Below are 23,205 nucleotides of genomic sequence, written 5' to 3'. Positions count from 1 at the left end.
GCAGATGTGGCAGATCTGAACCACATGGGTCTCCCCCAAACCCAGAAGGCACATAGCATGGTCAAAGGAAGAACTACCTTATCTGTTTAGGGTAAGGAGAATCCGTTAGACAACCGAGTCATAGCCAGGAAAACAGTAAACCAAAGTGTCGAGCCTAGGTAGTATTGAAAGGAGTGTCTGGAGTCAAAAGAAACGTAAAAAATATGAGCTAAAGATAGAGAGGTTCCTAAAACTGCTGCTTTTCCGCCAGACAAAAGGAACTGAGGCTTAAGCCCTGCCTTCTATATACATACTATCAAAATGTTTCAATTCATAACTGTTAGAAAGTTCTGAACTGTTTTGTATATGAGCAAAATAACCCATATGTGCAATTTCACAGAGACCATGAAGAAGGATTGAATGTGACTGTGGTGATAGCAGGGGATGGAGGGTGGGAGAAGAGTGAAGAGTGGCATATTGAGTATGAGGGCATGCTAGAGACTAGTGACAGTTTGCTGCTGAAGTTTGCTGGCAAATTGCATAATTTCCTAATCACACCGCCAAATGTTAGTAGCAACTTCAAGGGATGTTGGGCCACAAATACGGGTCTGGGGACTACATGCAGACAGTGGGTTACATGTCCCCCAGACCTAATGGGTATATATGGTGTGATAATAAACACTATTACATTTTACTTGAACATAGAATCAGCGGAATTTAAAGGTATTTTTAAAGGTGCTTGGAGGAATGAGAGCTACTACATGCATCCTAGACCCCTGCCCATCCTGGCTTCTGAAGGAGGCCAGAGGGGGATTGGCCGAGTGGGTGAAGGTGGTGGTTAATGCCTCCCTTCGGGAAGGCATATTTCCAGCCAGCTTAAAGCAAGCTGTGATAAAACCGCTGTTGAAAAAACCATCACTGGACCCCACTCAATTAGTCAACTATCGGCCTGTTTCCAATCTCCCCTTCTTGGGCAAAGTCCTGGAACGTGTTGTGGCCTCACAACTCCAGGCATTCTTGGTAGACATGGATTATCTGGACCCGGCACAGTCTGGCTTTAGGCCGGGGCATGGTACCGAGACAGCTTTGGTCGCCTTAGTCGATGATCTGCGCCGGGAGCTCGACAGGGGGAGTGTGTCCCTGTTGGTGCTGCTGGACCTCTCAGCGGCCTTCGATACCGTCGACCACGGTATCCTTCGGGGACGCCTCGCGGGAATGGGTCTTGGAGGAACTGTTTTACAGTGGCTCCGCTCATTCCTCGAGGGCCGGTCTCAGAAGGTGTTACTGGGAGACTCCTGTTCAACCCCACAACCTTTGTCTTGTGGGGTTCCTCAGGGCTCAATATTGTCTCCCATGTTGTTCAACATCTACATGAAGCCGCTGGGTGAGATCATCCGGAGTTTCGGGGTGCGATGTCATTTGTACGCAGATGATGTTCAACTCTGTCACTCCTTCCCACCTGTCACTAAGGAGGCTGTCGAGGTCCTGAACCTGTGCTTGGCCGCTGTGACGGTCTGGATGGGGGCGAACAAATTGAAATTGAATCCAGACAAGACAGAGGTACTCCTGGTCAGTCGCAAGGCCGAACAGGGTATAGGGTTACAGCCTGTGTTGGATGGGGTCGCACTCCCCCTGAAGACGCAGGTTCGCAGTTTGGGTGTGATCCTGGACTCATCGCTGAGCCTGGAATCCCAGGTTTCGGCGGTGACCAGGGGAGCATTCGCACAGTTAAAACTCGTGCGCCAACTGCGCCCGTACCTTGGGAAGTCTGACTTGGCCACAGTAGTCCACACTCTGGTTACATCCCGTTTAGACTACTGCAATGCTCTCTACGTGGGGTTGCCTTTGAAGACGGCTCGGAAGCTCCAATTAGTCCAACGGTCGGCAGCCATGATACTAACTGGAGCGGAGCGCAGGGAGCACACAACTCCTCTGCTGCACCAGCTCCACTGGCTGCCGATTTGCTACCGGGCTCAATTCAAAGTGCTGGCGTTGGCCTTTAAAGCCCTAAACGGTTCTGGCCCAACCTACCTATCCGAACGTATCTCGGCCTATCAGCCCACCAGGACCCTAAGATCTTCTGGGGAGGCCTTGCTCTCTATCCCGCCTGCTTCACAGGTGCGGCTGGCGGGGACGAGAGACAGGGCCTTTTCTGTGGTGGCCCCTCAGCTCTGGAACGCCCTTCCCATGGAGGTAAGATCAGCCTCCTCGCTGATCTTACCTCCATGGTTTTAATTATATACTGTGCACTGTATATTTTGTTGTAAACCGCGTTGAGTCGCCAGTTAGGCTGAGAAACGGCAGTATACAAGGACAGTAAATAAATAAATAAATAAATAAATAAATAAATAAAATAATTTTTGAGAAGCTTGACTTTGTTGTCTAATATAACAATAATAATAATCATATTATCCCCGAAACAATTACCTGAATCCCCGAAACAATTACCAACCATTCAAGTCACTTTCCATTTCCACATCTTATTTTTGCCCAAGTGAGTACATATTTATGAAGTGTTAGGAGGACAGCATGTAAGGACATCCAATGGGTTAATTAATCCCTTAATGATTTCTGATGAAAAGGTACATGCTAATGGCATGCTTTAAGGATTAATACAATGCTATTAAAATTTTGTTTCAAATCACAGCTATTTCTAAAAAACAAGCTGAAAATTACTGAAGAAAAGAGAAATTCAGCCTGAATTTAAGAATTACCTGAGAATGCAGGTTTGCAATATAAGAATTGCCAAGAATACAAATGCAACAATTAAGAGACAGTTAATGAATCATGAAGAAACATTTCACACAAAACCACTATTATTTATGGAGGGAGATATAACTGGAATTTTAAAAAATAAATTAATACGTATGTTATGTAAAAGGTTTACCTGCTGTAAATGTATTGGTACCCATGTTTCATTGCCTTCTTCAGCTATTTCTAATGTAAGTGCACTTCTGTTTGTGATCATAAAAAAAGGAGTGAAGGTCACTATTCTAGTGAGATTAAAGCTGCTGTTGTTTATAGTGACACCAACCTGGAAAAGGAAAAAAAAAAAACCCTGTTAATTGCTCATCTGTCTTGCTCTTGTGAAATCTACAGACTGGCATTTTTAAAATAATCTGCTAGCATATTTTAAAGAAGACAAAAAAGGTAAAGTGAACATTGTATCACATATAACAGTGCCAGCTTGTCACTCTTTCTGTTCTCACATGAACGCTGGATTATTGGTCCACCTAGCATAGTATTATCTACAACCTCTCAAGGATTCAAACAAGATTGTTTTCCAGTCCTTCCTATATTTGGTGATCTTATGAATGAGATACCCCCAAGTCACATGGCATCAACAGCTCTGCTTAGGCTTGGCAGACCCAAGGTCATAGCTTCCTTGACAGAGTCTATTCAGTTGTAATGTGGTCTTCCTTTTTTTCTACCTTTTCTGTTTTTGCACCTGCTTCATTGACTTTCTTGTTCCCAACCTTTGGGCCTCCAGGTGTTTTGGACTTCAACTCCCAGAAATCCTAGCCAGCTTACCAGCTGTTAGGAACTGTGGGAGCTGAAGTCCAAAACACCTGGAGGCCCGAAGTTTGGCAACCACTGCTCTAAATTAATTGTTATGTCTTTGGTTTTTCTGCTAGCAGTATCTCTATATATAAATGATGTACTGTATTTTCCGGTACATAAGACGACTTTTTAACCCAGGAAAATCTTCTCCAAAGTCAGGGGTTGTCTTATACACCGGGTGTCACAGTACAGCATCAGTGGGATCCCTCGCCATCCCCGAGCGGTGCAGCCTGAGGAGGAGGAGGGAGGGCGGAGGGGTGGGGAGGAGCACCAGGCTGCGTTGCCACGGAGACCGGCCAGCGGGGTGGCCTACTGGGCTGTCTCTGTTGTTGTCGGCCTGGTGCTAGCTTCGTCTTGTCATAAGCCTCCCACAGAAGATGGCCCTCAAGCCTGGAGCCTGTCAGGTGGGCTTGGATGTGTGTTCCTCCCGGCAGAATTGGAATTGGACTAGATGGGGTCCCTTCCAACTCTAGGGTTTTATTATTATTGTTGTTCTTGTTGGGGAAAGGATGTTGGACCTGGCCCTGGACTTACTCTAGGTAAGGTAAAGGTTTTCCCCTGACATTAAGTCCAGTTGTGTCCGACTCTGGGGGTTGTTGTTCATCTCCATTGCTAAGCTATCTAAGCTACCAGTCTGATAGTCTTGGGTTTGAAATCAAATCTGGTGATTTTTTTTAATTTTTCATTTGGTGTGCATTGGAAGAGGGGTAGTCTAATATGGTGAGTATATCTCAAACCCTATATTTTAACTGGAAAAGTTGGAGGTAGTCTTATACATCTAGTCATCTTATACGCCGGAAAATACGGTATATGCATTTAGGACTTTTTATGTTCAGAGTATATTCTGCAACTGTACTATAGCATTTCCATAACAAAGGGGTCCTTTGAATTTTTCACATAGGAGCAGCTCGCACAATAGCAGCAACAAAAATACTTTAAATATCTAAACATCAACTTTCTATTTCACTGAAGCATATTTGTGAGTAAATTTGATAATGTTTTTGCCATTCCTCTTCAGGGACTCTTTCATATTGTGCTATTCTAACATTTTTGAAATTGTGCCACCACTCATATATTACTTTGGTTAATTCTGTCTGCTAATGTGTTGGTCAGTGAATGTACCCTTTTCAAAGTCAATGAATATCCCTTTTCAGCAAAGCTATACTTTCTTAGAATCCCCTGAATTTAGTATTGTTTATTAGGCAAAACAAAACAAAAATGCTGCTGGAAAAAATGCTTTTTAAAAAACAAGTTTTGTTCTGGGAGACTGAAGAGAAGGACTCAAAGAAAAAGCAAAGAATAATCTGACCGATGTGCTACGACAGTGTGACTTATCCAAAGTCACCAAGTGTGTTTCCACAGTTGACTGGGGATCTAAACCCTGGTTTCAACAGTTGTAGTCCAATGATCAAACTTACCACCCTAGTCTAGTTTACATATTTATTAATAGACAACTCTCAAAGAATTACATAGAACTGTGCTTTATGTACACATGTGCATTGCACTTGTTACAAATATGAATGTATTTGATTAAACTACTTACTTGGTAGACCTTTTTGGCCCCTTTACATTTAACAAAACCATGACTGCCGACTGTATCCAGAGAAAAGTGATCAGAAAGATCACTGTCTGTCACCATGAGCTGAACCTGTAAAAGGAGAACATCTATTATGCTGTCCTCATTATTTTTAAAAAAACTGGAAAATAAATTTGGCTGTCATTTGGAAGATAACAATTTTCATTCTCTCTTCACACATACAGATGTTCAGATTTCAATGGGTACTGGACATGTTCTATCTTTTTTGGGTTGCAATTTTTTGCCTACACTTCTGGAAACTTTAGGATTGAGTAAATTATATTTGTAATCTTTTTCTTGTTTCCCAGGAGCTCTGTTTTTGTTGTCATAACTGAGAACCTTAGTTTAACATGCGAAACTATTTTATTTTGAAAGTTATTCAAAATAAAATTCAGTCTTAAGCACTGTGTTACACAGAATAGCCTTTCCTTTACCCCAAAGCACATGAGACTGGAAAATAATGCATTAGCTTGTGCTATTTATTAAACAACATTTTCAGTATTATCAATAACTTGCCAAAAGCCAATCTATCATTATGATCAGGGAATGTACAACATTACCTGCAGTACCCTGTTATATTTATTGTAAAATCCAAGACAAAAACATTCATGCTCTCTCTCTCTCACACACACACACACACACACACACACAACTACTAGTGGATGCACAAGCTAATTAACATAATTCTAATTACATACATAATTATTTGTCTGAAATTACCTTATTTTCATTGTAAAAATATTTAGGTTGGAAAGAAAAAAGAAGTGGCATTTTATATTCAGGTGGATGTTTTCGGTGAATACCATCAGCTTTGTACTGTAGCATTCGACCAGTCTTATTTACCATCCAATATGGACTGTGAATCGCTACAATCACTTGTCCTGTGGCATATGTTACATGCACAGCAATATCCAATTCTAAGTTATCGAGGTCCGTAGTGCAGGAGAATGTGATGAAACCAATTTCTTCCTGATCTGTTTGGATGGGGTACTCTGCAGTCCAATTTTTATCTAGATAATTCAGTAATTGCAAGTCCAGCTTGGTCTCATCCAACACTGCATTATGAATCTGAGCTGAACATCCATCTTCCAGAGTGTTGCATGACATACTATCCCCCTTTGAAAAAAATGTGGGATTCAAGTTACAACATGTTCAAAATATATGTATAGTTAATAATCTGATCAATTCAGTAAAAATGTCATACGAAATCCAAAGTAAATGTGGAAATTATCAATAACATTTTAAGAGAATTATCCAATAGACTGAAAAGTTAGCACAAATGAGACTGCTTTGATTTAAACAGTAAAAACCTAAAAATTGAAAGGGCATGTTAACTGAAGACTGGTATTTGAATTTCCATTATTTTATTCCACTAAATATATTACCAGTATGAAGGCAAAAAAACAAAAAACAAAAACAAAAAAACAATAGCACTTTGCCCTCCTCATAACTGATCTGAGCTTTATAAGTATAAAACTCCATGATTTTTTGAAAATATAATTTTTATCAATTTCACCAAAAACTTTCTCTTGCTTTTTCATTTTATTTTCCTTACAATTTCACCCTCTTACCACCCCAATTTCTATGGTTTAATGATTTCCACATGGATCTCAGCAAATGAGCTTCAAAATTCAATTTCCTAGAACAGATTAAGATTCTTATTTCAAAGTAAAACAAAAAAAAGGTCATGTAGACACATGGAATATCACAACTCATAGAAGTTATCTTTTAAACATTCTGGACTAATTAAAGAACATAACAACCACTAATTAAACACCAATGGGGAATCAATAATTATAAACCAATGCACGTGTGATTTCTTTAATGAATCTATTTGTGGACTTTATGTGCAATTATCACTGCACTGAAAGACTATTTTAACTGCTATGTCAAAGAAGGAAAACTTCTTCTTCTGGAATATTTTTTTTAAAAAATCACCCCATCCAATGAGCACAAGTTGGTATACACTGCCCTCGTTTTATCCTCGTAACAACCACTGGATGGTAGCTCAAACTGAAAGATAAGAATTTGCTCAAGGTCATCCCATGGGTTTCATGAGTTTCATAGTGGAGTCTTGAGTTTGAATCTCTCATTGCCAACACTATTATTTTACACCAAACATATCTAATGAGTCCACAATCATTTGTCTGACAGTATAGTAAATTAAGTCTGAAGTAATGTTTCACTGTTATTTTGAAGTACAATTAAAATTCAAAAGGCTGCAATATGTTCATACAAACATAGCTCAGTATACATGAGTGGTTCCCAACCTTTTCTTGACCAGCAACTACCTGACCAGGGACTACTTTAACCAGGGAGCACTCTCCAATGTTAGCACCAAAAGAATTACGAACTGGTTTTAGGACAACTTTAGATTCAGTTTTGTTATTTGGTGTGCCGAGCCAGAAAATTGCATTGGATAGACCACATCAGCTCTAGTTACTGATACAGAACATATGCCATCCACTAGTCACCATCTGCTCGCCCACAGAAAACCGTATTTAATAAGCCTTGGAACTATAAGAGCATTTCGAGAGACCAGTTGCTGTTGTTGCAACACTGTAGTAACCGTGAGGCCACAGGCTATATTTTAGTTCTTTTGGACCACTGGTGGTCCACGGACCACAAGTTGGGAACCACTGGTATACATGAACCCCATGTAAAAGTTTTGTAAAACCTAAAACTTCCTTTTATTTGGAAAAGTAATTTTGCTAAATTGTAGTATTTGGAAAAATTTAACTGAGACAAAAAGTGTTTGTGAAATAGGAGAGAATATTTTCTGGAGTTATGTTTGTAAGGTACACTTGGCACTCCACTTGAAGGATAATAGATGGTGCAGAGACCTCTGTGGCAGGCAACCTTTGAGGATGCCTGCCACAGATGTGGCTGAAACATCAGAAGATAATGCTTCTGGAACATGGCCATAAAGCCCAGAGAACTCACAGCAACCCAGTGATTCCAACCATGAAAGCCTTCGACAACACAGATGGTGCATAGACAGATAACAGAATGCAGAAGGCTAATAAAAATTTAATTCATAATTAAGATATGACAACGGAATGGTCAGAAGGTGAGCAGAAGGTTAAGAGACTAGATACCATTTCAGTTTTGTGACATATGCACTCAGTATCCAAGGAATACAGTGACTGAACTGTGGACATGATCAAGATCATTTGATGAGATTGGCGGTACACTCTATATTTATAGAATGCATACTGAAGACAAATTCCAAAGTATTAAAATATTTTTGATATGTTCATTAGAATGGAAATAGAAAACACAAAATATACACTACCTCTAAGGAATAAATGATATGATAAGGAAGAAGATTGCGGAGTAGAACCGAAGGCCACAAATGAACAACATAAGGCAAATCCCACTGATCTCCTGTACAAGCAGAACACGTCAAAGTATCTTGCATTGGAACAATATTGATAAAAAGTGGATGATTAGATGATTTTACAGGCAGGCATTTTTTCTGCAACGATTTGCCGAAATTCTTAATCATTTCATCAAAACTAATTCCATCACTTGATGAGTACTCTCCAGAAATAACATGTTCATCCACCACTGGTTTAAAAAACAATAGCGATCTGTAAATAAACACACCAGTCATTATTAATCTTAGGCTGTTTTTCAGTATGTTTTGCGACTACAACAACAATACATTTTGTTTGTTACCCATCTCTTCCCGCAGCTTAAGGTGAGTACAATGTGGTTAAAACACAAAATTTATATGATATATTAAAATACATACATAAGAATAAAATGCAGATTAAAACACACAAGGAAGAAATCTAAACCTAACAATATATAATAAGAAATAATACGATACTAAAAGGGCAACATTAAAAACACATCTATCATTTTAAAAATATAAATTATAAAGCAGTAACCCACAGGCATCCAGAATAACAGCATACTGTTTATTCATGTTTATTAAATTAGAAAGTTCTTCACCAGATAACTTAAAAACTAAAACTAAGGTAGAGGAGTGTTTGACAATGTGACTTATAAAACACTGCCATTCACTTCAAGCACTTTAAAAAATAAGGACAGGTTGCTTACGTGCAACTGTGTTTCTTTGAGTGGTTCTCTGTGAATTCACACAGATGGGTCTAACTGCATAGGACCTAATGAAAAGCTTCTCAACCTCTAGCTTCTTTGAAGGAGGCAGAGGTTGCTTCGATGCAAATACCTGCCTGGCCCTCGCAAAGCTGTTATCAGCCATAAACAAGTTTTGGGGTTGAAGGCTGATCCAGGAATAATTCTTGCCTGACCAGAGGCAGTGATTTTGTGGCAGTTAGGATGGGCCTCTGGGTGACTGTACTTGTGGACTTTTGAAGAGAGCCCTAGAGTTCACCATCTGAGAGAGGGTCTGCGACTGAGTCCAGTGGAGAATGAGGTGGTTGTACTGGGGTAAGGGATGGCGAGGAGCGACAGGAGGAGTGCTCAGAGGTTGCTGCATCTGTCTTTGATGATGCTTGAGGAGGGCTGCTGAATTCTCTTTTTGGAAACCATCTTCCTTTACAGTTCTGCTTCCAGAGACTTTCCCAGGGAAGACGGGATCGATGCCTTTGCCGGAGTCTGGCCTACTGCTACTGCCCTTCTAGCCTCTTCATGAGACCTCTTGAAAGCAATCTTCAACAAATATGAAGATGGAGGTGTAGCCATGAAAATCTCACCAGGGCCAATGAGCCCAATATCAAGATATCAAGTGATGGAGTGGATCTTTTCAAAGCTTGAGACTTCAATGTCAGTGTCTTTTTCAATGAGGTCTTCAATGCCTTCAAAGTTGTTGACGTTTGAGAAGGCATAATCGAAGGAGTCTCGGACACCGATAGTGTGAGAGATCTTTGATATAACAGGGAGCGAAGCCTGCTTCCCTGTTCTTCCTGGCCTGTGATGTAAATGCTTGGCAGTGCCGGCATGCTCTGACAACATGGCCTTCGTCGAGGAAAAGAAAGCAGAGTGAATGGTTGTCAGAATCCGGGATCTTTGTGGAGCAAGTCATGCAGTGTTTGAATTTTGTCACAGACATTCTGATTAGGGGCAAAGCTCTGAGGTAGCTGTGACAAAGGAGAAAAAGGAACTGAGGAGCTTCTGGTCAGGGCACTGTTTATACCCTGGGGAGAAGTGGGTCCTGCACAGGCACAGTTAGACCCTTCCATGTGTATTCACAGAGACCATAAGAAGAATCCCTTTTCTTTTAATCGAAGATAGATTATAGAAATATAACCATTCCACAATAAATTAAGTGGATAATCTATTCCAATTTTTCAATTCATACAGACTTGAGAAGTCATGCCACCACATTTATGAACTGCAAAATATAACAGAGAAGACTCAGAGAGTACCAGGCAGTTCAATCCTTTCTAATGGGAAAGGAAGAACAATTTAAACTGAGACTACACACAAAAAATATAACAGAAACCTTTAAAAATATGCTTATGGTCAGTTTAGTATGAACCATATGTAAAGCAAAAAGGGGAACAATAAAGAAAGGAAGGAAGAATTACCTGTAAGAGGTCAATGGTATGCTAAATTCATCTTCTGGTAATGCCACTCCTAAACATTTTCCATTTTCAAAAACACTCAAGGGAATTGTAAAATGATTCTTTATCTAGGTGGAGAAGTTGAAGACAATGTATGGGAAAGGACTACAAGAAACAAAGACTACAATTCCAAACACCACCAAGATGTCATAAGCACAATTTACATCTCTCTCAATTTATGTACATTTAAAGTTGTTTCACTTAAAGTCAGGCTACATCACAATCCATCTCAGCACAAATATTCCATCTTTGTGCTGAATATTTGTACTCTCAGCACAAATATTCCATCCATCTGGGAAGCAGAAGGAAAATATAAACATAGGTTGATAACATGTAACTTATGTAATTGTGTATGGACATATGTGCATTTGGTTCTGCACCTCCCAGATCTAGAGGTCTGGCAGGAGTCTTATTCTATTTCCTTGTGTACATGTCTGATTTTCAGTTCATAACCAGCAGACACAGTGGCCGAAAGATGAGAGAAATGACTGGCATGGGGGAAAAGTGTAAGGTTTCCAGGTGTACAGACGACCACACAATGAATATTACTGGCACAAATAAGCAATCTGCTGTCTTTGTTGAGGTCTCTTTTTTCATCATACATATAGATAAATGTTATTAAATTTACCAGGCCTCACAGGTAAGATAGAATCACAAACCACATAGTTATGCCAAAAATCACACCAGCTCTGACATGAGCATCAAAATAGTTGTCCTTGATAGAAAGTGGATGTCTGGGACCATGTCATCATTTGACAAGTTCTGATAGAGTCATACCTCTAAGAAAGGCTGTTACAGTAGCCACAATTCTTGTGGAATAGTTTCAAAGATATGTAGGATGTGGTATATTAGCAATCTGATGAAACAGTAGAAACACTTTCACTACATGTCAAATGAAACTATAGGATGACAGTAGCTGATCATTTTGGATCCAGGAAGACAGTGAGCAGTACAAAAAGAGGAAGTGAGGAGGAATGTGGAGTTAAGATGAGAGTTGGACAGATAAAAGTTCATTCTAGAGAGGCTGAAGGAGGAATCAAACATATTTGGTTTTATCTCCTTGTGCCTATCAAGGCAGGAGCGCTCGAGAAATCCATTCCATTCCAATGCAACCTCTAAGTCCCCTTGCTCCCTTCACTTTGATTTCATAGTCTTGTTAACTGGATAGAAAGACACTGAGTACAGAAAAATAGACAGAACAAGGAAAGTGAGCATGAATTGCTCTTCAAGTCTCTGTACAATGGCCACTCATGTTAAGTATCAACATCATAATCTCAAGGAAGCTGAAGGAGTAACTTGCCACTTGTGGGATATACCTAAAACTCCCCCTAATGGGTGGACCTAACTACCACTATTCTGCTTCAAAAATGTCCTTCCAAAGGCTGCTGGAGTGATTCCTCCTTTCCTCCCTTTCCTCCCTCCCCTCTTGCATTGCTTCATCACTCTGGCTAGTGTCATGAAAGGTGCCAAGTGGCAACTAGGTCTGTGCATTTCGGCTGAACCTTGATCAGTTTCTGCTTGCCAAATTTCAGGAGACCCCCAGATCTGTTTTCATACACCTCCTGAAAATAGGCTGCAGACGAAAAATGAGGCTAGAACCAGTCCCTTGGCGGCAATGGAGGAGGGGGAAGGGGGCTTCCCAGGCTCCCCTTCCCATCATTTTTAGGGCTATCAGGATCGGAATGACCACATTTGGAAGACACATCAACCAGTTACCCCACCAAATTTCATAACATTTGGGTCTTCCCCTGATTTTTAGGAATTTCTTTTCTTTTTAGAAATAAAATATTCTTTAAAAAATCCCCCAAAGGTACCCCCCTTTCCCTGCCCTATAACTTCTCCAGGAGCAGCAGGAAGGCACCATTCCTTCCTGTCAAATGTCAAAGATTCACTTCCACATCACACAGTCCAGTGCCCCACTATACCACTTTCTTCTTTACTAATAAAAAACAACAGCAAGCAACTTCTTCCAAAGCTTTTGCATTTTTGTTCTCACAAAACACACTGTAAGAGACCAACAGCACCAGAAACCAAGTATTGTCCCCTAATTAGAAAAAAACACTCCTGTATGATCCGTTGGAGGAAAAAAATCAAACTGTATTGTGGGAAATCTAGGCATGTTTGAAGAAAAAAAAACATGATTTTGGAGCATATTATTTTAAGTCTTAGCAGTTCAGAACAGATCATCATCAGCTTCACTGATTCAAAAAGGTGAGGCAGTGGCACCAGCCCCAAAAAAGAGCAATAGAGGGGTCAGGGACAAGAGGAGAAGGATGACTTCAGGTCAGGGGCAGAGTGGTTGGCTGGCCACCCTTCCCCATAAATCAGTCTCCCCCAAAGGAGGAAAGGGGAGGAGGAGACCCCCAGGACAGCCACCAATCTATCTCCGACCCTACAGACACCAAGCACCACAGCATCGTTGTCCCCTATGAGACCACAGGTAGGGACCAACAACAAAACAGTCTGGTGTGCTCTGCTGTACAGCCACCCCGAATTATGGTTGCTGGTGCTTTGCTTCCCCCTTACTGCTATGGACGGTGTGAGCAGACCTTAGGGAGGAAGAAGACGGGGAGATCCTCTAGAGCAGACCCAAAGTGTGGGAAAGGGGCAGCCAGAGACAGCGGCAATGTGGCAAAGTATGATCAACTAATCCTGTTGGGACAGCTCATAAAATTGCTTTTGGTACTAAAAATTGCTGTGCAAAATATTTGAGAGACAGGTTGCTTGCAACAGAGTGACAGCTGACGTATTTTAGTTTGAGTCTGGGAAAGAGGGTTGGTTGTAGGTTGAGATAGGTGTTGATGTGTGCCTTGGTGAACTCTGAGAGATGCTGGGAGGGCAGGCATGGTCCCACACCACTGGTGTGTGGCGTGGAGCATCGAGACAGTGTGTCAGAGAGACTAGAGAGTGACAGTGAGAGAAAGAGCGAGAGACTATGCCAAATGGTTACAGGATAGATTCTCCAAAAGCTCATTCAGATACAGAAACAAATCAGGGTTCAAATTCAGACCCTAAATATAAAAGACCTAGCCAGATCAGTTAAAAACTCTTGGAGGTTTCTCATTCATAGGGGAACCAATAACGTGAAGCCAATTTGTGGGCACATAACAAGAAAACATTATTTTCTAATTATTTTTAGAATAATAGTAATTTTAATATGTCAAATCTACTCATTTACCAAATGCTTATATACAATATACCACCACAGGCCTGCACAACCTGTGACCCTCCAGGTGTGTTGGATTTCAGTTCCCATTCGACAAGCTGGCTAGAGCTTCTGGGAAACAATGGTGCTTCCTCAAATGATTAAGTTAGGAGATAATTAAATATTTTAATGTCCATTTACCAACCATTAACAGATCTTACTTGAATGGGTGAGCGTACTGTTATCATCTTGCTCCCTTCAATGGTATCAATTTGACAAACAATCGACCGTACAACACCGGAGTCGTTGTGTCTTACTCTGTAAAGACTTCGTCCCACTTTTGTCAGTGGAATCTTGTCAGTTGTAGAATGATTCTCAGGAGCTAGAAATTAAATACATTGAATTTAAAGAAAAGAAACTACTTGCTCTGTAGAAATTAGCTTTATTCACTAACAACATAGAATCTCCAGTGTTCATTCAATGTAATTATTATGACTTACCATATTATATGGCGTATAAGATGACTCCCAACTTGCCCAGTTAAAATATAAAGTTTGGGGATATACTCACCATATAAGACTACCCTCTTCCAATGCACACCAAATAATTTTAAAAAAAACCACACACACATCAGATTTGATTTCAATATGGTAATTTTCCTACTACCGTACCTCCTTCTCTGCCTCTCAGATCTCGCATGTGTGGGCCTGCGCTGCTTCACTGCAGTCCTCAAGAGCGAGATCTCAGAGGCAGAGAAGGAGGTACGGTAATAGGATATAAGGGCAGGCCAGACAGGTGAAAGAGGTGTGTTTCTCTTTTGTTTCCATATCCCAGGCGTCCTGGACACTGCAGCTTGCTCCACCCTTCACTTACATCTTCCTGATGAGGCGCCCCCCTCACCTTGTCATCGGGAATGCGCTAAGTAACTTATTTCCATGAATCATGGTGAGTGGATTTTCTTCTACCATACTTGTACAGAGCTGCCCTTGCTGCTTTCATACGATCAACGCATATGGTGAGGATGCAGCCGTTTTTGAGCTCCTCCCACCATATGCTGCGACAGCAGATTCTCCAGTCCAGCTAAGAAGTTTCAGCACCCATCTTATAAGATGACATCCAGTCTATAAGATAACCACCAACTTCTGAGAGGATTTTCCTGGGTTAAGAAGTAGTCTCATACACCAGAAAATGCAGTATCTTTGCCACTGAAAAGAAGCTAGCTCTGCTAGATTCCCATTTACACATTCAGCAGCAACACAATCCCAATTACCAACAAAAAAACACATACAGCAGGTATTAGAATAAAACAAGCCACAAGTTTATTTATTACAGCTGTAAAAGGCCTGGCCCCCAGCATGGGTCCTGCTCTAGGCACTGGCTGACAAGTAGTCCAACAACTAAATTAGCCCATCTCCTGGATATCTTCCAATATGATAAATATGAGATTCCACAAGTGTGGTGTGCCACCTGTGAACAGGGCAAAGCTCACTGTCCTCAGCGAAGAAGTGTGGACACTTCCACTGTCCTATAAGTAGACTTTCCTACACCACTTGTGCTGGGCACACAAGCCTCATGTCTTCTTAACTAGATCAGGTTTCCATTTTAAAACCAACACTAAACTTATAATGAAACATCAGCTTTATACAACATGACCAACAAAGACCTGATGAGCTACAAGCATGGCAAAGAGTTGAAAGGTGATGACAAAGCTCCAGAGAAAACTGCCAGAGCAAGCACAAGGGACTAGCTTAGACAGTGTGACTCCAGACCTGACTGAAGCTTGCACCTTCAGACAACCAGACTGTACCAAGTTTAGCTAATTTTCCTTGTACTTCCCAAGCTTAAGAAAGCTGTATGGATTGCCCACTCCATCCAGTTTCAACCTGCAACCAGCACCTCTCAATAAGTCAAGGAATACATTTGTGAATATACGAGGGTTGAATGAAAAGTAATGCCTCCACCTTCGTTACTTGGGTTTGAATGGGGATATTTTAATAAATCAAATGCATAAATAATCCTTAGAATGTGCTCTTTAACTACCACTATTCACTTTTCCACATAATCACCAGACAATTGGGTACATTTCTGCCAATGGTGAACAAGTTTCTGAAGCCGTCACGGAAGGAGTCGACACTGTTTTCACAACCTATTGTGCACAGATCTTCCGATAGCGAAGCTAAGCAATAACGTGACCCACACATTCTTGTGAAATGGCGATTATGCTTGAAATTTCTTTCTGAGTGATACGACAATCGTCCTGAATCAATCTGTCAACCTTTTCCTTGTGAAACTCGTTTGCTGTCACAGGACATCCAACTCTTTTGTTTGTCACGCAAGTCAGATGTTCCCACTCAACATCTTTAAACTTACTCGTCCAACGACTCACAGTACTCATATCAACACAATCACCATAAACAGCTTGCGTTCTCTGATTAATCTCCTTTGGGGTGACACCTGCTGTCAAGAATTCAATGACTACACGTTGCTTAAGTTGTACGGACCGACCATCTGCGCAGGGTTCCATACTTTGCACTTTAACAACACAACCATTTAATGATAAGGCTTTCCACCAAAATGGAACTGTAGAGTGGAACTGTCTACTGAACAAGCCAGTACCTGCCACATACCAGTACTGCCATCTGTTGAGGAGTTACGAAGGTGGAGGCATTACTTTTCATTCAATTAAAATTAAATCAGAGCATATGAATTGGTCCTAGAGAAAAGAGCACAGTGCCTTCAAACAGTTAAATTAGAAAACAATTGTTAAAAGGCTGTGTTGTAAGAAGAGGAATAGAACTCTCTTTGTTCATCCATTTAGATTGGGCCACAACATGGGGGATGCACACTGTTGCTCCAATCACAGATCTTCTGTTCAATGTATAGTTTGACATAAACACATATGAATCCTAACATGTATATTTCTTGATTACAATTACATAATAGAGGTCTAGAAAAATAAGCACAATTAGAAACACAGTACAATCAATTGGATTACAGTAATTATGGTACCACAGATAAACATAGCCTAATAAAACAAAAAGAGTTTGATTCCTGAAATAATGAATATATTAAAAATAAGCCTTACTGAGCCAAATGTAAAATAGTTTGCCGCTCAGGGTAGTCATCGCTGTGAACTGGTCTTGATCACGTTTAGTTCTGATATACTCCATACTTAGATTTTGTCCATCTTCTAGATAAAATGAATTCCCCTTTGGTTCAATATTTAGAACACTGAATGAATCACTTGGTAAGACACTGATGGAGACTCCTAAGGAATTCTTTAGTACAAAGGGGACCTGATCTTTTTTGAAGTCTTCAGAAGTCTGTGTGGCTGCCTCTGCAAATGCCTACAAAAGCAAGATACAAGGCTATTTAATTAACTGATGATTATGTTTTTTCCCTAATGCAAAACAGTTTATATTGATTTTTATTCATTTAAGACACTGAATCAAATCAATATCGTACTTACTGTGCCCAAGTTACTCAACATTAGTAGCCCACATTTGGATAGTGTAAGGTTTAACTGATCTTGAGAGTAAATAGTTATTACTGTTTTGTATTCTGGCACTTTGTAGTGTTCCTCTTCAGCAACTGAATCAACTAAAGCTTTTTTGGCTTTGTTTTTCATCTATGAAGGGAAAAAAAGGTGGCTGAGAAAAAAAATGCCAACATATTCTGTTGCTCTTTCTAGTACTTCAAGTGTGATATAACCTTTCAAAAGTGATTTTAAGTATAATTGAATCTTGAAGTCTTTGAAGTAATCTCAGAAGACAGTGAAAGGACCACTTTACAATGAAATAAAACCCACAATAAATAATACAATAGTCTCATGATTTCTGCTTCAGCTAATTTATTTTACTAGGGACAAACATATCATTATAAATGGAAAGGTGTATTTGGAACAAAGAACTAGAATATTGCAAGTTCTACACTGAAGACTTTCCAATGTTGGAATAGAGAGCAGATACTTTCCTCACTAGTCTGCTCCCAATAACAGTACTTCCCCCCCCCCCCCCCATTAAAGTGAATGGAAGCAAATATTTATATGTAACACTCTCTTTATTTAGAGAGGATATACAATAGCTGTGAAAGTATTCTCAAATCACGGAGTGATTTGAGAATACATGTATCACCAAGACCAATGTTATTTGTCTGATTAAATAGAAATAACACAGTGTAACAAGATTTTTGTTCCTGAGTAATAAATGTCATTTCCTAATTGGTTCTATCATAAAGGCACAGAAATAAGTTTATTAAACTGCAAAACTTTGTTTTTGCAGGACATTCTGCAGCACATTTTGCTATAGTGTTTCAATGAATGTCTCATCAAGTCTCAACCAACTTAACAGTTTGAGGCAGCCACAAAAATGAAGTTTCTGGAGTATAACAACTACTTCAAAGTAAACACTAGACAATTTAACAGGAATAACACTTTCAAACCAGGAACAGAAATCTTTTCAAATTTTGTTACACAATGTAATGTATTATGCATCGATTAAGTCATTCTGTCTTGCAGCCAGGTTTATTTATACTACTAAAACTATACCTTCAGTTCTAGAACCCATGGTCGGAATTCATCACTGTTATCAATTTCCAGTGGTTCAAGCAATGGCTCCCAAACACCAAATATTTCATTATAATAATGTACCTAAAATACAAAACCCAATTAAAAGTACAGTCTGTGTGATAACCATCTGCATGACATAATAAAATGAAGAACACGTAAAAGTAAATATTACTCAGGTGAAGCGGAAGCCCATCATTCTTACTATCTTACATGGAAAGCATTTTAAAATAGAAAAGTGTTGAGGCTCAGCGTCCTGGCAGTGAAGCTACTACCAGTTGTAGGAGGAGAAGGAGTGATGCTGAGTTAAGAGGAGGAACAGCGTCAGCTGAAACGCATTTGGGATATTATTTTGGCACCTAGTGACTCTGAGGACTTTGCAGGATTTGGACCCAAAGACTTAAGAGGAATTAGATTACAGGGGAGTAAAGCGTGTTGCCAGTGAGTCTGACAGTGATGAGGAAGTAATGAACAAATGGCTTAAAGATATAGCCGACAACTGCAGTTTGGATGATCAGGGATCCAGTGATGGGGAAACGGAAGAGGGGCTGGACTGGACGCGTTAGAGAAATTCAGGACATATGTACACAGCCCACGTCTAGCGACGAGTTTGAGGGTTTCCAAGATACATGGCAGGCAGGTACGTCTTGGCAGGGGTCTGGACAGGATCAATGTTGGCAACGTTGGCGAGGTAATGAGCCAGCAGCTGAAGATAATGATCCAGGTGCAAGTGATGATAGTCAATCCAGCGATAGTGACTGCTAATAAAATGAGGGCTTTGGGATGTGTAGCTTTGCAGAGGACAAAACGTTGTATCGGGTGTTTTGTGCTGCCTTATCTCCTGTTTGGGTCCTGGGAATACAGCTATCGTGTCTTTGTGTGCCTCGACTCTGGATTGGACTACGTGAGTGACTTCGTCTTGCCCCTTGACTACAGAACGTTCCTGACTACGACATCTGCCTTTCGGACCCTTCTTGCTGCCTGTCTCCGTGTTTGACCTAGGACTGTTTGACTCCGCATTTGCCAGCGCTAGTTTTACTCCAGCTTTCCTTTTTGAGTGACTGAGTTCTGAGGAAATCCGGCTTTTCTCCTCCTTTGTTTACATGCTGGAAGGCCTTTTTGTTTTGCTAATTAGTACTGCAGTTTAAGTGCTATTAGCCTTGTTAAAGACCCATTAAAGACTCTGTTAACCTCTTATTTGCTGTGTTGGACAATCTTTGGGCTCTGAGTCATGACAAAAACAGTGATCAACATTAATGGTTTTTAAATTTTCACTATTGCCAGATTTAAATTTCACCTCACGCTTTCAAAGTATCCAGATAGTGCATATATTCTAAAGAGGTCAACAAAATTTGGCCATGGTTACTACATAGATGTGATGGTGTGCCACAGGTTCCCACCAATGGTACATTTAACCGGTTTCAGGAAAGCATTCTGAATGGCGGTTTTTAGCTGCAGCCTGGTCCTTGTGTGTACTTTCAAGGGGATAAGGATATACAGGTATATGAACACAAGCCAGGGTGCTGATTCAGAGTAGGCTATTCCAGATCAGCATTGATAGTAGCTACACTGTCAGCCCCTGAGTTGGATCGGAGCTGCATGGAGATTACACAGGCAGCCACTGAACTAACTCAGCAGAACTGAAATGGGTTTGGCATTACTAACTTGCTAACCATATCTCGCCCCTCAATAACTTACCGAAGCAGTGCCCACGAGCCATCAAAATGTCAGCGGACATTCTTTGGCATCTGGAATGATGATATCCAACACAACAACAAGAATCAATTCCTCCTCCTCAGTGCCAAGTTTTGAAGAGTGTTTGCTCCATTTTGGTGTCAACAAGGTAGGTGCCTCCCCTTTCCTTGGGCTGCTTGAGCCCAGGGAAAGTAGGACAGCATATAAAATCCATTCATTTCACAGGGATGCGGTACCTGGATAATCTGAAGTTTTGGGAAAGCTCTGGAGTATCCAGCGACTTCAGGTAATGCAGGTCAAGGCTGTGTGATGCTGAATCAACTCTGTGTATTGTGTTATGCCACAAAGCTGGTCCAGCATCCCTGCCTCATAAATGGCTAGTCAAGATACCTCCTTAGTGAGCAAAAATGTTGTATAGCTAGGTCTGAAGTTAAGACTGAAATAATATATTTCATCCAGGAACCTATGGAACTAAGAGACTACCAAATACATAAGAACTTTGCTTTTTTTAAAAAGACATTATGGTGATTTGCCAATAATTACTTACTAGCTGTGTTCAGGGAAGGGATTTTTCCCCAGTAAAAGACTCAACAGTGTCTCTTTTAAGAAAGGTAGAACTCTTGTTTTGCAGCGGAAACTGCTCCCACCACCACCCCCGACTGCTTCTGTAAGCCCAAGAAAGAGCATTGCTACATTTTACATCTCAATAGACAACTCCATCAGACAACTATGCTGATGCAATAAATAAATAAATAAAATTTCTATTTTTTTTACAAAATTACATTTATTAATCTTTTTTTAAAGGTATTGCAGTAACAGAACTCTGTTCTACTTACCTCTAGTTCAAGACGAGAAGAGAGATTAATTAGACTACTCCAATCTTTGACGTCTCCAGAAAATGAAGACTTTGCTAAGAGCATTGGCACAGTTCTGTGACCAACTCCAGCTTCAAGAGTTACAACCAAAGTCTCGATTTTCATTTTCAAAGTCTCGCCATTAGGAATCAATTCAGTTTCAGAAACAGTATCTTTATTTTCACTTGATTCTTCAAGAAACCACAAATTTAATTTTTTAATATCCTTCTTCTCCCAAAGATCTGGTGGAACTGGGCTAACATCCTTCTCTGCCGTCTCTGCTGCTGGGAAAAATGCTGATGTAATGGTCATGACTGTATTCAAGATAACAGGTGACACCTGTGTTAAAGAAGATTACTTTTAATTGAAAGTGTGCATGGCTAATGAGAATAAGTGCACATTAGTAGCAGCAATCAAGTGAAATGCAGCTATGATTATTTTCCTGAAATTACATTATACTTTAAAATAACTCAACACTTCCAAAACAATATATTGTAAATTTTGAGTTTTTGGGTTGCTCTAAGTTTTTCGGGCTGTATGGCCATGTTCCAGAATTTTGAGTTTATTTTAAAAATGGGTTTACTTATACAAAATTAATGTATATATCTCACTTTCTGAAAGACAGCGTCTCCCTATATGAACCTACCAAAGATCTCCAGGGGAAGGCTTTCTTTCTGTTTTGCCACAATTACAGGCTCTCTTGGTGAGGACAAAAGAGAGAGCCTTCTCAGTGACTTCTTCTACCTCCTGGAATGTTCTCCCACGGAAAGTCCCTTTACAGTTTTTCTTTTGCTGGCAAACAATTTTTAAGCAAGGGGCTTTTTATTGGGGATGTTTTATTTATATTTTTAAACTTTATTGATAAAATGAATTAAAGTGTTTTATGAGGTGATTTAAAATTGTATTTTAAATATTTAAAATTTACAATTTCTGCAGACCACCTTAGGTTCTACTCTGGGAAAAGGGCAACAGCTAAATGAATCATAGAATCATAGAGTTGGAAGAGACCTTGTGGGCCATACAGTCCAATCCCCTGCCAAGAAGCAGGAAAATCATATTCAAAGCACCCCCAACAGATGGCCATCCAGCTTCTATTCAAAACCTCCAAAGAAGGAGCATCTGGGCAGAGAATCTCCTTTCCTATCATTTGAAGCCATTGTTCTGTGTCCTAATCTCCGGGGCAGCAGATAACAAGCTTGCTCCCTCCTCCCTATGACTTCCTCTCTTGATCATTTTAGTTGCTCTCCTCTGGACACATTCCAGCTTGTCCATATCTCTCTTCAATTGTGGTGCCCAGAATTGGGCACAGTATTCCAGGTGTGGTCTGTATACCAAGGCAGAATAGTGGGGTAGCATGACTTCCCTGGATCTAGACATTGTACTCCTGTTTATGCAGGTCAAAATCCCATTTGCTTTTTTAGCCGCTGCATGACATTGTTGGCTCACATTTATTTATTTATTTATTTATTTATTTATTTATTTCGGGTACTTCTACCCCGCCCTTCTCAACCCCCGAGTTGGGACTCAGGGCGGCTTACAGAAAGGCACAATTCGATGCCTGCACAACATACACATAACGTATAAAACCATAGTTAAAACAATTATCACAATTAAAAACAATCAATATATAACACATCAATAAAACTATTCTCATGCTCAGCATTTGTCTTTCAGAGTTCCGTAATTCCATTCCATTAGTCAATTCCTGTCCATTGTCAAAGTCCTTTCTTTATCTGCCAGATTGTCCGAATGCCTGATCCCAAATCCAAGGAGTGATGTCGCTGATCTAATTTCCCCGGGGAATGAATTCCACAGGTGGGGGCCACCACCGAGAAGGCCCTGCTCCTCGTCCCCACCAATCTGACTTGAGATAGAGGCGGGGTCGAGAGCAGGGCCTCCCCAGAAGATCTTAGATTCCGGGGTGGGACGTAGAGGGAGATCCGTTCGGACAGATACACTGGGCCGGGACCATATAGGGTTTTGTAGGTCAAAACCAGCACCTTGAATTGTGCTCGGAATTGGATCGGCAGCCAGTGGAGCTGACACAACAGGGGGGTGATATGCTCCCTGTATGATGCTCCGGTGAGCAGTCTGGCTGCCTCCCGCTGAACTAGTTGGAGTTTCCGAACAGTCTTCAAAGGCAACCCCATGTAGAGTGCGTTGCAGTAATCTAATCGGGATGTAACAAGAGCGTGGACCACCGTGGCCAGATCCGACTTCCCAAGGTACGGGCGCAGCTGGTGCACAGGTTTTAATTGTGCAAAAGCTCTCCCGGC

The 23,205-nt window shown here is 40.6% G+C and overlaps 1 protein-coding gene across 3 annotated transcripts in view; it reads right to left on the bottom strand.

Moving 5' to 3' along the window:
• Positions 1-23,205, bottom strand: part of VPS13A (vacuolar protein sorting 13 homolog A) — a 155,730-nt gene that overhangs the window by 48,338 nt on the left and 84,187 nt on the right. For all 3 annotated transcript variants that reach the window (XM_060762168.2, XM_060762167.2, XM_060762166.2), the window contains exons 41-50: positions 20,912-21,268; positions 18,363-18,464; positions 17,286-17,444; positions 16,902-17,163; positions 14,038-14,198; positions 10,636-10,739; positions 8,412-8,709; positions 5,837-6,232; positions 5,084-5,188; positions 2,867-3,013 (exon numbers count right to left, since the gene is read on the bottom strand). In XM_060762168.2, the coding sequence (XP_060618151.2) occupies positions 2,867-3,013; positions 5,084-5,188; positions 5,837-6,232; positions 8,412-8,709; positions 10,636-10,739; positions 14,038-14,198; positions 16,902-17,163; positions 17,286-17,444; positions 18,363-18,464; positions 20,912-21,268 (2,091 nt within the window). The remainder of the gene's footprint in view (positions 1-2,866; positions 3,014-5,083; positions 5,189-5,836; positions 6,233-8,411; positions 8,710-10,635; positions 10,740-14,037; positions 14,199-16,901; positions 17,164-17,285; positions 17,445-18,362; positions 18,465-20,911; positions 21,269-23,205) is intronic.

Source organism: Anolis sagrei, chromosome 2 (assembly GCF_037176765.1).
Source record: "Anolis sagrei isolate rAnoSag1 chromosome 2, rAnoSag1.mat, whole genome shotgun sequence".
In the NCBI taxonomy this organism is placed as follows: domain Eukaryota; kingdom Metazoa; phylum Chordata; class Lepidosauria; order Squamata; family Dactyloidae; genus Anolis; species Anolis sagrei.
Note: the sequence above shows the minus strand (reverse complement) of the source record. Positions and strands in the feature narration are given on the sequence as shown.